Consider the following 18856-nt stretch of genomic DNA (forward strand, 5'->3'; position numbering starts at 1 on the left):
AAATTTATTTTCATGTTGGCCTATTCACACAAGCTGTACATCAGGGATAGATATTGCATAAAATGCTGAAGCTGCACACACCTACACCTAAACATAAAAATATAAACTATCTAAAAAAAATACAGTTAAGTATTAGCAGCAAGGATCTTTTTGACATTTCACTTCATCACCACCAAGCTAATTATCATTATCGGTCTCCTGTTGCTGATAATGTCACTAGGTAATCATGTCAGAGTGCTGACTGAAATGGCCATTACCAGTTTGAATTACAGACCCCTGCTGAAAGCCGGCCTGCTCGTAGCCACTTGGTTGGAAATGAAAAGTGCATCAGAGGTCGGCTAAAGATGCGGGAGTCTGACAGCTATGAATTATTCAATCATCCGTAAGCAGGAGTGGAGGTGGATCCGTTTACAGGTAACAGATGATAGCGGCTGTACTTGATACCGTCACATTGTGACTAACAGTAGGAAGAGGTGGGTCTGCTGTAAACATTGCGACCAGCAGTCAAAACACAAGGTACAGCTTGTTCTTTCTGGTTATTCAGGTGCGACGGCCGTCTAAGAACCTATTCTAAAATACACAGAGGCAGTAAGAGACACTTGAGGAATTCTGTCAAACCCAAACCTATGTCGTATTTGCTCTTGATTGCTGTAATCGATTACCTATGGATCTTAAGTTAGACAAGATTTTCTCAAATTAGCTATTAAAAATGTGACGTTATTGTTACTGTCCACCATCAGACCCTGAAGTGGTCAGTAAAGGATAAGAGGTGTGACCAAACAACGAGAAAGTGCTCAGGCGCTCTTTGCTCAGGGTGTGTTTGATGTCTTTGATGTCTCTTGTCTCTCCACTGAAGCGTCGCTCTAACATTTTAGTTTGGACATTGTCATCATGGGGCTCTTCCTGGCTCCCATCAGCTGAGTGAGATGTTGTGAGCTTCGTTATTTGCGTAGTTTGACGCCCGTCTCTGCTGATGTTGTTGAATGTGTCGTCTGTGTCGCCCTGCCCATTCAGGGAGTTTGATTGTTCTGGTTTGAATGAAGGGTCTGTGGCTGTTTGCTTCACAATCAGACCTGGACCACTGTTCGCATTTCCACTACTTTGGTTCTCAAAATCACTTTCGGCTTGGAGAGAACTTGAGAAAGTCTCCACTTCAGTTGTAAAAGGAGTGTTTCCCTCTTGATTTTCTTTGTCATCTTCTTGTGATCCCCTACTGTCATGTTGGTCAGTCTCTTTATTTGTTTCAGGGCTTTTCTTACCGGCCTCCTCACTGCCTTGTATTCCACCTTCATTAGCTTCAGTTTGAGTCTCATTTCTTGAGTCCTCTATGTCTCCATCCTCTGAGATCCTTCCCATCTTTGATGGGCTCTCTGGTCTTAGTAGCTCGGCAGATTCTTTTTCTTCACCATTTGGGTTGAATGCCTGTGCATCTGAGATCTCATCCTTCAGATCTTCTAAGGGCTCAACAAATGTCTCAAAAAACTTTGACGTTTGGTGCATTTGTATCCAGTTTGTGACCATATCCGTATTGTCATCTTTTGCTAAAGCCTCTGGGTTTTCTTCACCGACAACATCTTCTCCGTCTGTGTTTGGATCTAGAGGTTTGAGCAGCACACTTGCTCCCTCCTCTGATGCCTTGCTTACCTCCTCTGTGTCCTCTCCATTCTCTCCGGTTTCTAGTGGTTTGTCAGTAATAGATCTAGACATCCCTTCATCTTTTTGCTCAGCTGTTTCCTCCACATCACCAGGTGAAGAGATTTCGCTTAAAGGAGACACCTCACCGATATCGCTCTTATTGTTGCCTAGGATCAAATTGTACACCTTGTTCTCATTTTCAACTTCCTCTACTTCCTCATTGGCATTTCTCTCTTCTTGTATTTCTGCTCCAAATGTCTCTGGCTCTGAGACCGTGCTAGCAGCTTCATCATGCTTCACCATGCTGCCATCCGCTTCCTCAGCATCGCTTTCCGGTACACCAGTCTCTGGGACCTGATCTGTCAAGCTGTCCTCTTGCTTTTCGGCATCGTCTCCAGACTTTGTAACTACTCCTTTTACCTCTGTGCTCTCAATTTCTTCATCTGGCTCATCCGTTTGTCTTTTCTCTTCAGATGTTACAGCATTTCCCTCATCCTCTTGAGGTTCTCGCTCAGCTGCGAAAGAACTCTCCCCATTTTCAGCGTCTATTTCTCCTGTTTCACTTTGCTTCTCTGCTTCTCTTTCACCAGTCTCAGCTTCTGAAACAGCCAGATTTGGCTGATGCATTTCAGTCCCTTCTGCTGCTTTACTTTCACTGACTTTCTCTGACCCAACAATCTTTTCAGAACTTGTTTTCATTTTTTGTGTATCCAAGTCAACAACTTGACTTTTCTCAGGTACTTCTGTGGTCTCAGATGCCTCTATTTCCTCTGCTACACTGTTATTGGTTATATCTTCATATTCTTCATCGGTTTTATTCCCTTCAACTTTTTCCTTCCCCCCATTTTCTGACATTACTGCTTCATCATCTTTTTCTCGTAAAACTTTCTTTGTCTCACTCCCTTCTTCACTTGTTTGACCTTTATCATCTCTTTTTGCTTCAGGTTCGCCCCAGCTGACTTTACCCTCATCTTCTTCATCTTTTGCATCTTTCTCAGTCTCTCTAATTTTGTCTTTATGCTCCTCATCTTGAATTTCTTCACATTCTGTCCCCTCTGGTGGGTTTTTAGTTTGCTCATTACTTTCATCAACCTTGCTTTCATCATTAATTTCTTCTGCTTTATTTTCAGCTTCTGTTATCTCCTCTAAATGTGTAAGGCTTTGCCTCTCTGCTGTTTCATGCACTTCCACAGATTCTTCTTTTACACCGCAGTTTTCCTCTTGACTGTCATCCTGTCCTCCTTTACCTCTTGCCAATTGCTGTTTTGTTTCTGTATGAGTCTCGTCATTAATGCTCTGGGTTTTCACAGCTTCCACATACACGTCTACTGTTTCCTCAGCTGTGGAGTCCCCACACTCCTCTGGTGATCTGCTTGAATTCTCCGCTGTGACTTGAGCTTCCTCGCTGTCTTCCTGCATCTTGTCTGTGCCGGTTTCAGGTGCCTCTTCACGGCCGAGGGCCTCTTGTTCCTCTGAGGATTCTGCTTTTGTCTCCATCGTCTCGCTTCTAGCCTCTGCCTCAGCAATATCTGGCACTTCTGGCTCATCGACCTTCTCGCTTGGCTCTAATACTGATGACTCATCCTCTTCTCTGCTTTTTGCCCTTTGCCCTGACTCATCATGCTGACTGTCAGGTTTTGCTGAACCTTTTTCCACTTTTTCTTCATCGCTATGGGAAGCCTCAACGTCAGCCAATTCATTTCTTTCAAAGGGATCCTCTATCTTGTCGTCTTGTGCCACGTCTCCATCTACAGGGAGGTGGGCTTCACCTGGTTCCTCTGATTTATCCCCCTGTGTTCTGGCTTCATCCTGTGTGAGCTTTCTATCCTCACCAACTCGCTCTTCTTGGGTGTTGTCACCATGGTCTGACACCTTGACCTCCTCGTTTTCTGCTTCTGTAAACACTTTTTGTTCCTCTACGACTTCATTGGCAACATTTTCTTCACAATTCGTCTCTTCTACCAAAGCCTTCAGATGTTCTAAAAACGGAAAAAGCAACTTAGGACATTCAACTGAATGCAATCTAACTAAGTCCATTTAAAATGACTTGCAAATATATTCATACCTACAGTTTTGCATTTTGGCATTTTAAACCGACAGACTTTAATGTACGGTATTTGTGTTTTATGTAATGGACCAACACAAGTCATTGTTGTTGTGAAGTAAAGGAAAAGGATACATGCTTTCCAAAACTTTGTCCAAACAAAAATCCTAAAGGTGTGAAATACATCCTAAAAGGAAACCAACAGCCGCCTCGCTCGGATCGGCACTTCTCTCTTCGCAGTGAAGGATGGTTGTTTACAGTGCGGGCAATTTCCAGATTTTGAAAATCACATTTTCTTTTTCTCCCACTTCTCAGGTCTGCCCTACCTGGTGTTGGTTTACATAAATCCCAAATCAAATACAATAAAGTTTCGTGGTTGACAGACATGAAAAAAATCAGTGGTTGTGATTACCTTTGAAATGCATAATGTATAACACCTAATTACATCAATTGTCATTTTCAGATACTTTTCAAAACAAGTTGGTCCAATTCACATCCAGTTAAATTTAATCCAAATAGGTACAAAATTCTGTTCAAATCAATCCCATTTTCAGTTGCAGAAACAAATCAAACTTTTTCTCAGGACGCTTTATTACAAGAGTTAAAAGTTTGGTACCTTTGTTTTCTTTGTCAGGGGCTTTATCCACAGGTACCTCCTCTTCTTCAGTACTGGTGTCACTCGGTTCAGGCTCAGAGCTGCTCTGAGACTCTTTCAGGATGGCTTCTGCCAGCTTCTCCTGCACAGATTTGGCTTAGGAAGGGCAAGGAGACATGGTGCATGTGACTAATCAGAATATATCAATACTTGAGCACATAAAGAGAAAGAAAGAGAAGAACTCAAGAAAAGCACACCCAACTATGAAAGCAATTATTTAATCACTCTTGGCAAACACAAGAAAACTGCACAGCATGCACAAAATGTTGGAACTTGCACATGCAGACATAAATCCACAACTCAAACAAAACACTTAGTCTGTCTTTTAAATTTTAAGGCAACTTGAAATTAGGCCAAAAAGAAAGTCTCTTAAGTTTGGCTTACGGTGTTCAAAAGGCTTGCTATACAGTGTAGACAGCTTTATTTACTTATACATCCTATCTTTGTAGAATGCATGAGTGAAATATTGACAGAGAGTGAAAAGCTGCTTGATTTGTTTAGGTACGCACCGCATGAATATAAAGCAGCTCTTCACAGCTGCATATTTTAAGCATACTGAAAGATTATGCCACATGCAAATGTATGCATTTTTCCTCTAAGTGACTGCTTCCTTCCTCTTTTCTGATTGCAATTTCACCACTTATAAGAGCTCTTCTTTTTGTTTCTTGAGCTTTGAGCAATGTTTTTTTTTTGTATGTACTCAATAGACGATGTTCCCTAAGTACTGCTGATTTAAGAAAATAAACAAAAGATAACAGTTTTAATCTAAAACACTAACAAGAATGATGCTACAATAATAAAAAAACAGCACACAAGATGAAGCTAGTCTTTTTATTTAGCTCAAATATCTTCAGTTCCATCTTGTGCGTTGCACTCACCCCTCTCTAGTTCATCCTCAGTTTTGATCTCAGATTCAGAATCCCCTACATATTTGCCTTGTGAGGGGCTATCATTGCCCAGGAGGACGCCGGTGTCAGCAATTTCAATCCCTGTGCTGTCCATGGCGCTGTCCAGTAACTCTGGGTTATTGACCGAAGTGGGCTCGTCTATGCCGGGAGTGGTTTCTTCGTTTATCCATTTGACTTTTTTACTTACAGGAGCAGCATCTTCTGCTTGGTTGTCCTCTTCAGTATTATCTTCTCTCTCCTCATCTTCTGAGGGTATTGTGGTTTCACCACTAGTCTCCTTATATCTACCTGACATGACGGAGACCGAATGAGACCTGTTCTCTTCTGAGCAAAAAAAGAAAAAAGAAAAAAAAAAAAGATGGAGTGTTTTAATTTCTCTGCTTCAAACCCCAAATGTAAACATGAATACCAAAATGTGGTGATGATTTTCTCTCAACACATGAGCCAATAAAAGTGCTTTCTAATTTAATATGAAAGCATTGCTCTATACATGTTGTAATACCTCTTATTTTTTTCTGTATAACTTAAAGTTAATTCCATGGGATTTATTGGGGTTTTATGTGATAGACCAACACAAATGATTTCTTATGCAAATAAAAATCAACCTTCGTGTCATTTAATCTCAGCATAAATCTAGTCGTTCGCCCTCAGATGTCCGTTAGAGAACATTACTGAACATCATCTAAAGGAGAGATTCAGTAGCCGTGGGAACTCTGGAGGAGATGCAGAGATTCACAGTTAAGGTGGAAGAGTCTGTTGATTCTGTATTAGACACTCACTCTACAAAAAGGTATAAGAAGTTACGTTAGCGGTGTAAGGGACACAAGAAACGGGTAGAAGACAATGTTCTGCTCGGATAAGACCAAATCAGACGTGTTTTTTTTTTTTTTTGTGGATGCCATGAAATATAATTGATGTGGTGAAATCTGACACAACACATAGTCAGCAACAGATGATTCAATAAACTATTGAGTTGTCTTGTAGGATTTTTCTTTGTTGAAAATGTTGAAAACCATGAATCATTATGGTAACACTTTATTTGAAGGGGGTTGAATAAGACTGACATGACACTGTCATTTACACCTGTCATGAACGTTAATTAGCCTTCATTAATATTTATGACTGTTGTCATAAAGCGTCATTCGGTAAATTATGACACTTTTAATACAAAGTTGACATTATTCAAAATGTCTTTGTTATGACAACTTGACAAGAAATCATTACTGATATAAATTTGTTATAAAAGTATTACTGATTGCACTTTAAAACTTAGATAACTTTATGTTATTAAAGGTAAAGTTTAAACAGTAATGATTTCCTGGTTAATGTCAAGTTGTCATAACAAAGACATTTTGAATAATGTCAACTTTGTATTAAAAGTGTCATGATTTACCGAATGACGCTTTATGACAACAGTCATAAATATTCATGAAGACTTATTGATGTTCATGACAGATGTTATGTCATGTTTATGAAAGTGTCATGACAGTCTTATTCAACCCCCCTTCAAATAAAGTGTTACCATCATTTTACATTCACACCAAAACTATGGACCTTTTGTTGGTTTATCAAGTGAAATATTGAGTTTGTGTTGGTGCAGCAAATGTGACCAAGTTAAAGGATCATCTGCTTTTGTAATGTCGAGTGAGGAGGTTTCCCTACCGCTATAGACCTCCTCTTCCTCAACCTCACAGGCTTCTGCCTCCTCGCCCTGAATCTGGGATTTCATTTCTTGTGGCGTTGTTTCTTCCATCGAACTTTCATTATCTGCTTCAAAGTCTTCTTCATAATCTGAGGATGAGAAAACCAAAAATGAACCACATGTATCTTTCAATCAGGAGCCAGCCATTGTTTAGTTTTTACTCAATTGTTTTAGGTACTATACCATTTATGATGTTGCTCTCCACAGACGCTGTCTGCTCTATGGCTGTTGTGTCCATTTCAGGGGATCGGTAGCTCTCGTACTCCTGTTTTGAGACAGCTACTTCCTCAGTTGTATCTGCCTCCATCTCATTTTCGTCTTTAAGGCTAGTGGCTGACTGTTTTCTGACTGTTGAGACCATTTCAGGTGTTCGACAGCTCTCGTATTTCTGGTCTGATGCAGCTTCCACCTCACTTGCATCTGATTCCTTCCCAGGTTCATCTTTAAGACTAGCGGCTGACAGTTTTCGTGACAGATCTCCATTGACTTTCTTTGGAGGAGGAATGGGCAGTTTGTCCACGCCCATTGCTACGATGCACCTAAAAAAACAATCCCCCAAAAAACAAAAACATTTGGTTGCAATTAAATACTGACCTGGGTCCTGCTTGCACCTTCCTTCTTGCCCCTTGTTATCCATGATAACCCCTAATGCCCATGATCATCTACTCTATAGGATGTAGTGGGAATTACTGACATGTGAATCGTTCATATAACAATCTCTTTGTTTTTGCACATTTCAAATGTAAAACTCTCACTTGTAACAAGGAGTCGCCCCCTCCATGCTGGAGAAGCCAAAGAGTCCATTCCTTCCTCCGATTCGGGAGCCTTTACTGTGTTTATATTCACAGCAGGAACTCAGCCGCTCCACTAGCAACCCGTTCTGGTAGAAGGTCAAGCTGAAGGGATAGCCTCTGTGGCGCCTTGAAAGGAACTGGAAAACATCTAAGGGGAGGGAAGATCGAAGAAAAAAAGAAGAGAATCATAAATTAGGTGTGATATATGAGGATATTTTGTCTCGCTCTGCAAGCACCAACCTCCCTCGCGGAGTTTTCCCTGGTACACACACAAGTTTTCTCCTCCGCAGTGCTGCTGAAGCACTTTGATTTCATCCCTTATAACGGATGGGTGGTCAGAGAGATGAACCAGTTTGCCAAAGTACACCATGGTCACTTGCACTCGGCTCTGGTGAATTGAGCCCTTTAGCCGAGAGGGATACTGAAGAGAATAAAAGATGGTCGGCTGATGTCATTTTATCAAAATGGATGGATGGGCACAACTTTATGACAGTAAGGCAAAGAATAATGTGTAGAAATACCAAACATTAGCCATATGTAACAAGTAAAACAATATTTGACGATATGGGCTGGTATGAAATGTGCATTGTTGATTGGATGGACTAGTGATTTATTACGTTAACACATCTAATCACAGAAGAGCAGAAAGCACTGACCTCAACTCCACTGGAAGAGGTGCTGGGGCGCAGCCTGCGGCCTCTGATGGTGCTGCTGGGGGCGCCTGTTGGGGGTACCGCTGGGGGCGTTGGTATTATAAAGTTCTTGGTGACTGGGAGGCAGAAGCTGTCCAGACCAGGGTAGATGTCTTTTGTGGTAAAACGTCTGCGGGACTTGAAGTTCGCCTGAGTGGGAAATCGTGGAAGTCTCAGTAGGTGCTGATAACACCGTGCTTGGTTTCAGTGCAGATCAGACACTCACAAGGCAGTTGTACGGCTGGCTCTCCAGAAAGGACAAACTTTTTCGGTAAGGTGAGATGTGCCTGGGTAAAGCTGTGCTGCTTCTCCTGTGGATGGGCTTTAGGCGCACCGGCCTCTGCATCTTTCCCGGAGCCGTGCTTGGTCGAGTCAAGCTCGGCTAGTTCAGCCACAGAGTTTCCATCAGAGTTGTTGCACAGTCACTGAATACTTGAACTACATAATCCATTCCGTTTCATTTACTGTGCCTCACAAAAGCATTCACACCCACTGAATCTGTTTTGGCATTTCATCACAGTACACCCAAAATATTCAAAGCATTTTACAGGATTTATTTTTGTGACAAATCAACACAAAATAGAGCATAATTGTGAGCTTAATGAGACAAGGTTTTCATTTTTCTTTTAAATAGAAATATTTTCCCATGCATTAGAGCTGTGCTTTAGGTCTCAGCTGGTTTCTTCTCTGATTAAAGCTTTCCTCGTGGTCTTATCAGTTTATGTGGAGGGCCATATCTTAATAGCTTTGGAGTGGTGCCATACTCTGTTTTTTTGATACTGGATTGAAAATCCTCTACGAGATGTTTAAAGTTGTTGTTATTTATTTATTTCAAAGGGAAGCATGTGCATACAAAATGTCCCAGAGTTAGCCATACAGGCTAGTTTTCTAACCTCACCCAGTTTCAAACGTCTCTACGATTGCATCCCTGGCCTGTCTGCTGTGTTTCTTAGCCTTCACTAAAATTCACCAATCTTCTCTAGCAAACCTCAGAGGTCTCCACATAACAGCTGGATTTATACTGAGAACAAATTAAATACAGGCGGACACACTTTTTGATAATCTGTGACTTCTGGAGGCAATTCCTTACCCCTGGATTTGTTTAGGGTGGTTAGACTTTTGAACAGTGAACAGGATTTAATTAGTTAAAACTGTTGAAAACCATGTCAGATTTTCCAGATATATTATGCAATATTATCACCTTAAATGACATTATACCATAGATGTAGTTTGTAGTTGTAAGATGATAGAATGTGAAAAGTTCCCTTGGGTATGAATACTTTTCGCAAGGCACTGTACAAATTTGACTGTCTCAAATTTATTGTTTAATTTTGATCTGATAATTCAATCTAGTTTCTGAAATGGGATCCATACAAATTAACAGTAAATAAAGGTGGCGGGAATGATGTCGTCGTAGTGCTGTTTGGTTCTGCATCTTTTCATTTCCCCATGCACATCAGCTCTGCTGCACTTCAGACAAGGCCCGACCTGCTGAGCTGTGAGATGTTTGCAGACTTGAGAAGAGGGGGATTTCATACGGTAAGCGCACAGATCAATGACAGGATTACTGCTGCTGTTTGTTCTGGCATCAGGCCTCGTGACTTTTAAGGCTGTAAAAGGCAGCACACAGCTAATCCTCAGCTTCACACAGAACACAAGTCTGCAAGCAGAGCAAACAAACGCTGACATCCAGACTTAAGTATCAGTGTTGATTCTAACATGCCAGCTGTCAGCGAAAAGAGGAAATCCTTTTTTATGTTTGACAGAAATTCTGTAAGGAAAAAGAAGTGATTAAAATGTTAAAGATCTACAGCTCAGCGGATCATCCTGTTCATTTGTCTGCAGTCTAGACTGATAAGGTTTTTATTTTAATTGCTAAATAAAAGTGGTACTACTTCTTATATAAATATCTGATTAAGTTATTTTAAACAACTGATGCTAGCAGGTCATCCTTACCACCATGTTTTTTTTAAAAAAGCATTTTTTTGTGTGTTTATGGTATTGCAAGTGAAATTAAAATCCCTGAAATGTTTAAAACTGCACTTAAGCATGTGAGACCAACGGAAACAACAGGACAGATTATTTCTAAAAGAAATCAACAATCACTCATCAATACAGCCAATGTAGTGGGTGTTGTTTTGTGCACATTTAAAAAAAAACAACAAAAAAAACATATTTATTATTACATTATTTTTTTTTGTAAAATAAAAGAGATTATTTTTGAAGGATTCAGAGACAAGCAAACAATTTCATCTAACAAAAAAAAAAAAAAAAAACCTGAACGGGTTTCATCTATTTATCATAAAACGGACTAAAGTTTAGAAAAATAAAGGTATTATTTGACTTTGTATGATTTAGCAACTATTATAAAATATCAGAAATGTCTAATGTCTGCACCATGCTGAACGTCATCTTACTGAGGATTCTGTGCTGGTGCACCGGCATGTTTTAACTCACGATGTCACAGGGTGCAAAGTGTTTCCCCAGTGGACCCGAGAGCTGTTCCCAGATGGACCTGGATGTCGTCGGGGGGCACGGAGTCAGGGCGCGGATCATCTCTTCCTCATACTTTTTACAGCGCTCCACCTTCCAAACAAGAACATTTATTACAACTTTATATTTTGCCGCATATAAAAAGTGCCATCCAAAAAGGTTCCATCTTCATCACTAAAGTATTTCACTTTATATTTCTAAAAATGGACGGATGCTTTTGAGGCTCTTCAGACATTTATATTTGAAAAGAGTCAAATTTGGAAAAAGCAGGACGGCTGTTTAAATGTAAATGACGTACCTTAAACCTTTGCACTCGTTGCTTCTTTTCAAACTCCACCTGTTTCCTTTTGACATCGATTTGGTGGTAGTGCTGCGTGGCCGAGCAGCAAGAACAATTAGCCTTACTTACTGAATGAAAAGATTTACAAATGAGATGATTTTTCTTTTTTTCCCCCTGTTTTCCTCCCATTTTTCTCACCTCTCTCTCCAGCACCTTGTGGACAATGGCTTGGGCCAGGCACTCTTGGACATGGTTCTGGTTGGCTGTCTGGATCAGTTTATGTCTATACTCCTTTTCTGGAACAATTCGCCCACTCCTGGTGATCTGATCACAACAAGTGCTCTCAGACAGACAATACGAGCCCTTTGACTCATCACATGCCTGAAAAATGCACAGTGACGTACCAGTCCTGCTCTCAGCAGGTGTTTCCTGATTCGACTGTTGCTGAAGTAATCCGCGAGATGTTTGTCGGTGAGGCTGTTGTAGGCTGGCAAAAACCTGCAGAGACAAAACCAAACCCAACGAGAGCCTGAGCACAGTCAGACTTAACGAGGAAGCCTCAGACATTAAACCTCGTCTTGATTACAGCTAATCAAATGCTTTACTTGTGCACCGCTCTGTGTTTGTTTACTGGCTGTTGTCCTCTTGTCCTCATTAACAAGAAATCAGCTCTTCCACAGTGCGGCAAATCAGAAAGGAGGAAGGAAGGAAGGCACCTCTTTTTTTTTTTCCCTTCCAGAGAAGATTTGATTTCCACCAGCATTTGTGTATAGGGTCGCTTACAGGTGTTTGATTACACACATAAATTAAAGGGCTTGGCACACTTGACCTTGGCGGCCTGCTCTTTGTGCACCTGGCTTATGTCTGCCTTTGGTACCGTTCAGCGCTGGGTACAGCTTTCTGCCTGAAACCCTGGCTCTAAGTACCAACTCAGGCTTAAAAAACCCCCACAAATGTTAAGTTTAGACAGCGTGTTATATGTGTTAATAATGAAGGAACTGTTATTTCTGGTTGGCCGTTTTTGCTTGTCAGGACTTGTTCAGCGTAATCCCAGTTACACACTTGACTTGGTAGGTTTCGTTGTAGTGGGCATATGGCCTCATAGCAACATGGTCTTAAAATGAGGCTGAATTGCGTAAACACAAATATACCTTAGTGAACTGGATCGAGCTAAATTGTGCTTTGTTAGATTTGATGAGAACGTTAAAGCTACTTTACTGTGAAATCGGCCAAACTCCTTTTAAATGTTGTTTTTCACAGACACAATAATGTGATGTAGTCAATGTAATTTTATAGTCAGACGGTCGTAGGGACGATTCCCGACCTGTGTCTTTTCTACATCGAGTGTGTATGCGTGGGTTCTCTCCAGGTACTCTGACTTCCTCCTACAGTCCGAAAACATGACTGCCAGGTTAATTGGTCTTTTTAAACTGCCCTTAGTTGACTGTGCGCATGGTTGGTTGTCCTGTGTGCCTCTGTGTTGGCCTGTGATGGATTGGTGACTTGTCAAGCGTGTATCTGGCCTCCCTCATACTATCCGCTTTATATTATTCACTAGCTGCCTGGGCAGCATTAACAGTTTTGTTTTGTAGAAAGGATCCATTCCAATCTGTCTATTCCAGCATAAATTGCATTCAGTTGATCAGTGTTATTTCACTGAGTAATACACCCAAGGCCTGAGTGACCTACCACACATAGGAGTGTTTATGCCTTTCCCAACAACAGAACTTTATTAAAACTGGTAAAAGCAGGCAATATGTTAAAATCCACGATGAAATGCACAAGCCTTTTGAAAAGAAAACAGGCCCAGGAAACCACATAGACCTCACCATACTTAACAGGAGACTTGGAAATTGCCCATTGTTCAAGTTAAGGTAAAATTTCAGCAAACTTCCATACTACCAACATTTTATTTGTGATAGTAGGAGGGGCAAAAAAGCATTTTTTTGGCATGCTTTCCACCACAGGGTTGTTATGGAGACATGCTATGGAACTACTTAACAGAACTTCAACTGTTTTAAGCTAAATAATTACCCTGACTGTTGACATATCGGTAGCTATTTTCTTGCACATATTTCTGGACTCTGTGCACATCTGCTTACTTTCACATGTTCGTTTGTCTTTCCCATTTTGAAGACAAAGAGAAACGGACCTATTTGTCTAGTAATTTTTACACAATAGGAAAACAGAAAGTCATAACACACTAGATAAGAGCTGCTTGATAATGATTCACTTAAAAAATTTAAGAATCACAGCTTGGTTTATTATATGGGAATTGATAACTGTACTAGTAAGTGTATAATTGGAAATTTCATTTAAAAAAAAAATCATATTTATTTGCTTACGTTTTAAACCACTGTGTCAATTAGGAATATGTGGTAATAAATTTGCCATAATCGTAATATCACTGTGCACAGAGTGAGTACTGCAATTACTTCTTCTTTGAAGACAAAAATATTGAGAATTTTTTTTTTTAAATCTGCAAATTATCTTTTATGCTGTTGAAAGAATACAGCTTTGAAGAAACAAAGTTTGAGATAGTTTGAAACAAAAACTATATTTAGAACTTTTAACTATCAAAAAATGTATTAACTTATAAGACAATTAAATTATTATTATTATTATTATTATTATTATTATTGTACTTTTGGCAAATTAATTTCCTAAAAGTTAACTAAACCGTTGATCCTTTCACAGCCTTTACAGCAAAATGAAGTTAATGTTTTGTTGTTGTTTTGTTTTTTTCTATTAAGTAAAGCAGAAATCGAAACATGAAGCCGAAGAGCAACTAATCATGCTAAGGGTGGTCGCACTACAGTTTAATCTGACGCCTCAGGCTCCCTCCAGTGCTGAATATGGAAAAATTAAACTGCTCCTACCCTGTGGTGAAGTGTTTCATGGTTTTCAGCCCGTAGTCTCTCTCTTTTTTTTTTTTTTTTTTAAATAAAGGTCCCGCAGTATCAAAAGTTTAAAAGGTTGAGATATGTTGCTCTGCCTCCCGCTAGAAGAAGTCCAGGAACAGCGTCAGGTCAGAGCGGTGTTAGTTAGAAAGTGCAGCGGTAGATTTATAAGCAAAGATACGGACCATCACAGGAGCTGCACCGCTCACCACCGAGTAACTAACCACCCTCACCGGTTGCCATGGGAGATCACGTGACCGGGCTGGTTTCCACTTTCAGCGTCCGACTGACAGACAAACTCAACAAGGCTAGCTTGAGTGTAAGAGCAACATCTTCTGGTGTCAAAACTTAATTTTTAGAGTACGTGTTGAGACACAAAAATAAAACAATGCAGAGGTGAAGGTTTCATAATATGATTTGTGTTATTTTATCATGAAAATTTGTTTTATACCTTAAACATCTTACTGAAGATTAAAAAACGGACTGAGGTCAAATAGCCTTTAAAGCAATAAAAATGTACAGTAATAGCGCAGTGTTTCACCATTAGCATCACTTGTGAAATCACTTGTGAAATAAAGTTGTTATGCGTTTAGATGCATAACAACTATGTAGCATTTTTAAAATTCTCACTAAAGCAGTAAAGTAGATCTGCTTTAGGTCTGTAAAAAACACACCAACATTATATATTCAGTATTATGCCATTATTAATGTTAGTATTGGGTAAATTTTAAGCTATAGTACTTGGGCTAACATTCAAGTTTCTTTGCACAATAGACTCACAATAGATTAGTGGCTTAGGGTGGACAGAACTGGTGCAACTGAATCCCTGAATCCAACATGGAGGCCTACAAACGTGATTGTAGGCCTCCATCTTGGTACATGTTGGCCAAAAAAAAAAAAACCCTGACCTTTTATGTTGTGTCTGAGTGGCCTTTCAGGCCATGTCGGTGCAGGACTCGTGTCAAAGCACTTTTGCTTCCACCTTCAAACAGAATCTTCAAAATCCGTCATTGCTGTAATGTTGTGCACATAGAAATGATTTTGCTTGACCTAACTGGTCTTAAACATAAAATGATTCGAGCTTAATGGAAGGTTAATGAATACAGAACTGGAAGGATTTTATAGTTACTATATTGATACTATGGCATCCCTGGTGATTTATGTCTTACTGGCTGCTGACAAATGAAATAGCTGCTGCATTTTGTTTTCTATGTGTAAGTTTGTTTGATGAATTGGACTTAGTGTGAAAACAATAATAATAATAAAGGATTTCTGCCTTGTTGCATTTCAGTGCACTTTTACCTCCCTTTGCAGTAATTTACTGTTATCTAAAACAGGAAATATGTTGGCACTGATCCACTCAGTAACATCAGTGCAGCATTTATTTTGTGATGTGTAATGCATGGAAATTTGGACAAAAAGAGTTACGACTGCAGGTCCTCTGTTGCCCTCTTGTGGAGAAGTAAAAAAAAAAAGTAATCTTACTTCCTTACCATCTTTGTGGCCATAGATTTTAATAGACTTACTTTATTTAACTTCATATAGTCAAAAGGTTAGCTCATTTCAGAAATTGGCTGAATCCACTGGCAACATAGCACAAAAATCAACAATTGGAGAACAACTGAGAGATGTAATAACTGTGCAAAACGCTTGTGAACAGAAGTGTGTGATTTCTATAATGACAATCAACACTTTCCACTGATTATTGTGACAAATATTAATATTTTTCAATGCGACATTTGCAAATGTAAACAGAAACTTAAATTATTTCTATTTCAAAATGATACACCTTAGATATTATCCTATCTATTTAGAGATACCTATGTCATTTCAATCAAAAACAGACGTCTTAGTTACATTAGAATAATTTCAAATTCAGAGTAATAAATCATTTTACCCTCAAATGTATACTTAATATAAAAATGCCAGTGAAATAAATGAACACAATTATTATATTCAGTGTGACAAAAATGTATCTTGTGTTGACATCGTTGACGTCTCAGATTCAAGTGTTTGTCATTTGTCAGATACACTCTCAGTTGGGCTGCAGTTTCTAGTGCATCTTGTATTATGTCGTATTGTGTACTTTCCATGCTGTTGTAATTATTAGTATTAAGCATCGTTGTTGTTTCTTGGTTTTGTTTTTCCTCTTTCTGCAGATCGAGAGGCAGACTGCAGAGGTGCGAGACTTGTGTCCTCTCATTCTGTGCTTCTTTTTCTGTTCTACTCCTTTCTCCTTTCCTTTTAAACATTTTCCCAAACTTTTCCTGTCTATTCCATCTCTGAGTCCATTGCACTTGAAATAAACCCAAAGAAATTTCTAATTAAAGTATCAATGACAAAAGCTGTAATGCTCCACTTATGAAAGTAAATCAAAATTTGGGCGTCACCTGGACATGCAATGATTCTGAGTGCAACACAGGACACATTTGAAATGTTAAAATTAAAATTAAAATAATACTTATAGAATTAGAAACGCAAAGTGACTTCCTAAAATAATTAAATAAATATGAATACGGTGCAGAAATAAAGATTTTCATATATTGTAAATGCTGGCACCTTATTTATTAAGAACAGCTCCACAATAAGTTAGTCCCTTTCAGTATGGATGACATTTCCTGTAAAATGTAAAAGAAAGAAGAAAAAAGAAAGAGTTTCACCATAAGGAATACAACCAAAAGCTTGTCTCTCAACACAGGAATTTAAACATGAAACAGAACAACTGAAATGGACCTTTACAAAGTAAAACTAAATTCCGACTTTACTGAAACTTACACACAAAAACAATTTTAAAAGTGTTGCTCCTTTCTAAGACAATAAATCAGCATAACTTTCGAAATTAATAATTATCTTCTCGGTACAAGAAAAGCAGGCTGAGCTGCAGGTTGATTTCTGTTTTAAACAATATGTCAGTGATTAACAACTGCTTATAAGTGCTTGTTAAAGGTCTAAATTGTTTTTGGACAATATTGAAAAGCACAGAGTGATGCTGAAGCACAGGCTGCTTTGTGCCGCCTCAGCAATGGCCTCTGCGTGTCCAGATGTGCACCGCTGCAGACCCCTCGCACTCCGTCCTACTGGAGACCCGCCAGGTAGGCGAGACGCAAACTCTTGTGGAGCTGCTGGAGTCGAGATAGATGCACCTTCATCCCTGACAGCAAACAGCAATCAAGGCAGATATTTTCACCAGCACTAAATACCTGACACACACACACACGCGCGCGCGCGCACACACACACACAACGCAAGTCTTAAAATAACAATTAGCGTGGAAATGGAGGAGGGGTGATTATAAATTCCATTCAGGAAAAGGTCTCGGCTGTGGGGTGGGAGGTGGTGGGGCAATATCAAGGGGCGGGGGGGAGTCCTGTCGTTCTCAGATTGGGGTGATGGGGTGGGTGGGGGGTAGCAGTTTTTGCAATCAGCGTTAAATAGAGCAGTTTTGTGCCTGTGTGATTGTCAAGTGGGCCATTACTCGTTGATAAGAGCACTTTTTCCTTATGCCGCTCTGATTGGGCTGCGCATGCTGCTCAGTCTCGCATGCTGTCCCAATGCAATCAGGGCCCTCTTTCACCGCACTGCCATTTTCACTGCTGTGATTTCCACCAAAGCCCCCCCCCTTCGCCCGCCGCCTCGATCCTCCACCCAACTCTCCCCCCCCCCCCGCCTCCCACCTCCTCATCCAGCCTTCCACCTCCTCATCCAGCCTCCCACCTCCTCCCTTTAGATTCAATGAGTGCCCATTTACAGCAAGGAGAAAAGGTCACGCTAAACTCGTTGGGTCAATTGTAAACCACCTCAAATCCGACTGATTTCAATGAAAGAAATGAGTTGGGTGCAGCCCCCTAAGAAAGCAAAGGTCCACGTGGAAGTGGCAGAGTTTTTTCACCTTGCTGAACTAAAATCTCCCCCACATTCTTTCATTTAATAATGCTGAGTTTTTATGAGACAATATCGTAAATCAGTCAAAATCCGCATGCGTGACTCACCGCCTCCAGGTTGAAATATAAAACAAACATTATAATTAAGTCTTATATTATGACACGTCTTCGATCCAATGAGAAATATTAAATCAGAAAGTTTAATCAATCCAGGCTTGGATGCCAGCAGCACTATTCACAAGTTAGACGAGAGACAAAAACAGAGAAAAGTTAAAAGTTTGCAGAGTGTAAACGTAACAAAAAGCTGGGATGCAGTTAAGTCCAAAAGTATTCATACCCCCTCATGATTTAAGATCTGGGAGGCTGAGATATTTTTTTTGTTTTGCTTTTTCCATTAAAAAAACTAAGTGGATACAATAAATTAATCATAACATAATTTTTTTATTGCTTCTATGTGCTTAAATATAATAGATCAATATTATACATAATTAGTTCACATTATTCACAGCTGGATCATAAATGTAAGGAGAATTTTCATGTCAAATAGGGTACAGTTAAAACCCTTCTTGGTATTTTAAAGAATTCAAAAGGTGGCAAGAATTAAAAATACATTTTAAAATGAAAGTCAGATAAAACTTTTTCCCATGTAAATTGATTATTTATTTGTTGTAATACATTATGTAATTTTTAAATCTGTTTTTGTTTTTGCTTTTTATATTTGTCATGAACATACACCACTGCTGGAGAAACAATAATCAGTTGGAACATTAAAAATACATTTTTGGATGAAGAAATCTAAACTTTACTTCAAAAACTGCATTCAAAATTCCTGAGAGATGTGGTCTGATTTATCTGGGATTTAATCAGCTGTT

The 18856-nt window shown here is 39.6% G+C and overlaps 1 protein-coding gene across 2 annotated transcripts; it reads right to left on the reverse strand.

The window, feature by feature from the left end:
* Nucleotides 1–30: 30 nt before the first annotated feature.
* erich3 (glutamate-rich 3) lies at nt 31–14344 on the reverse strand. 2 transcript variants are annotated; one of them, XM_007558674.2, is made up of 14 exons: nt 14083–14344; nt 11608–11701; nt 11402–11527; nt 11222–11293; nt 10888–11016; nt 8657–8812; nt 8395–8580; nt 7979–8159; nt 7700–7886; nt 7128–7483; nt 6905–7033; nt 5213–5566; nt 4296–4430; nt 31–3614 (listed from the first exon to the last, which is right to left on the reverse strand). In XM_007558674.2, exons 1-14 carry the CDS (start codon nt 14100–14102, stop codon nt 724–726), a joined length of 5016 nt encoding a protein of 1671 aa, XP_007558736.1. In that variant the 5' UTR covers nt 14103–14344; the 3' UTR covers nt 31–723. The 2 variants fall into 2 exon arrangements, with proteins under 2 accessions (XP_007558736.1, XP_016530133.1); XM_016674647.1 differs by lacking the exon at nt 14083–14344 and adding an exon at nt 11809–11902.
* Between the last annotated feature and the right edge of the window lie 4512 nt (nt 14345–18856).

The sequence above is a fragment of the Poecilia formosa genome, unplaced genomic scaffold, assembly GCF_000485575.1.
Source record: "Poecilia formosa unplaced genomic scaffold, Poecilia_formosa-5.1.2 Scaffold98, whole genome shotgun sequence".
NCBI lineage: Eukaryota > Metazoa > Chordata > Actinopteri > Cyprinodontiformes > Poeciliidae > Poecilia > Poecilia formosa.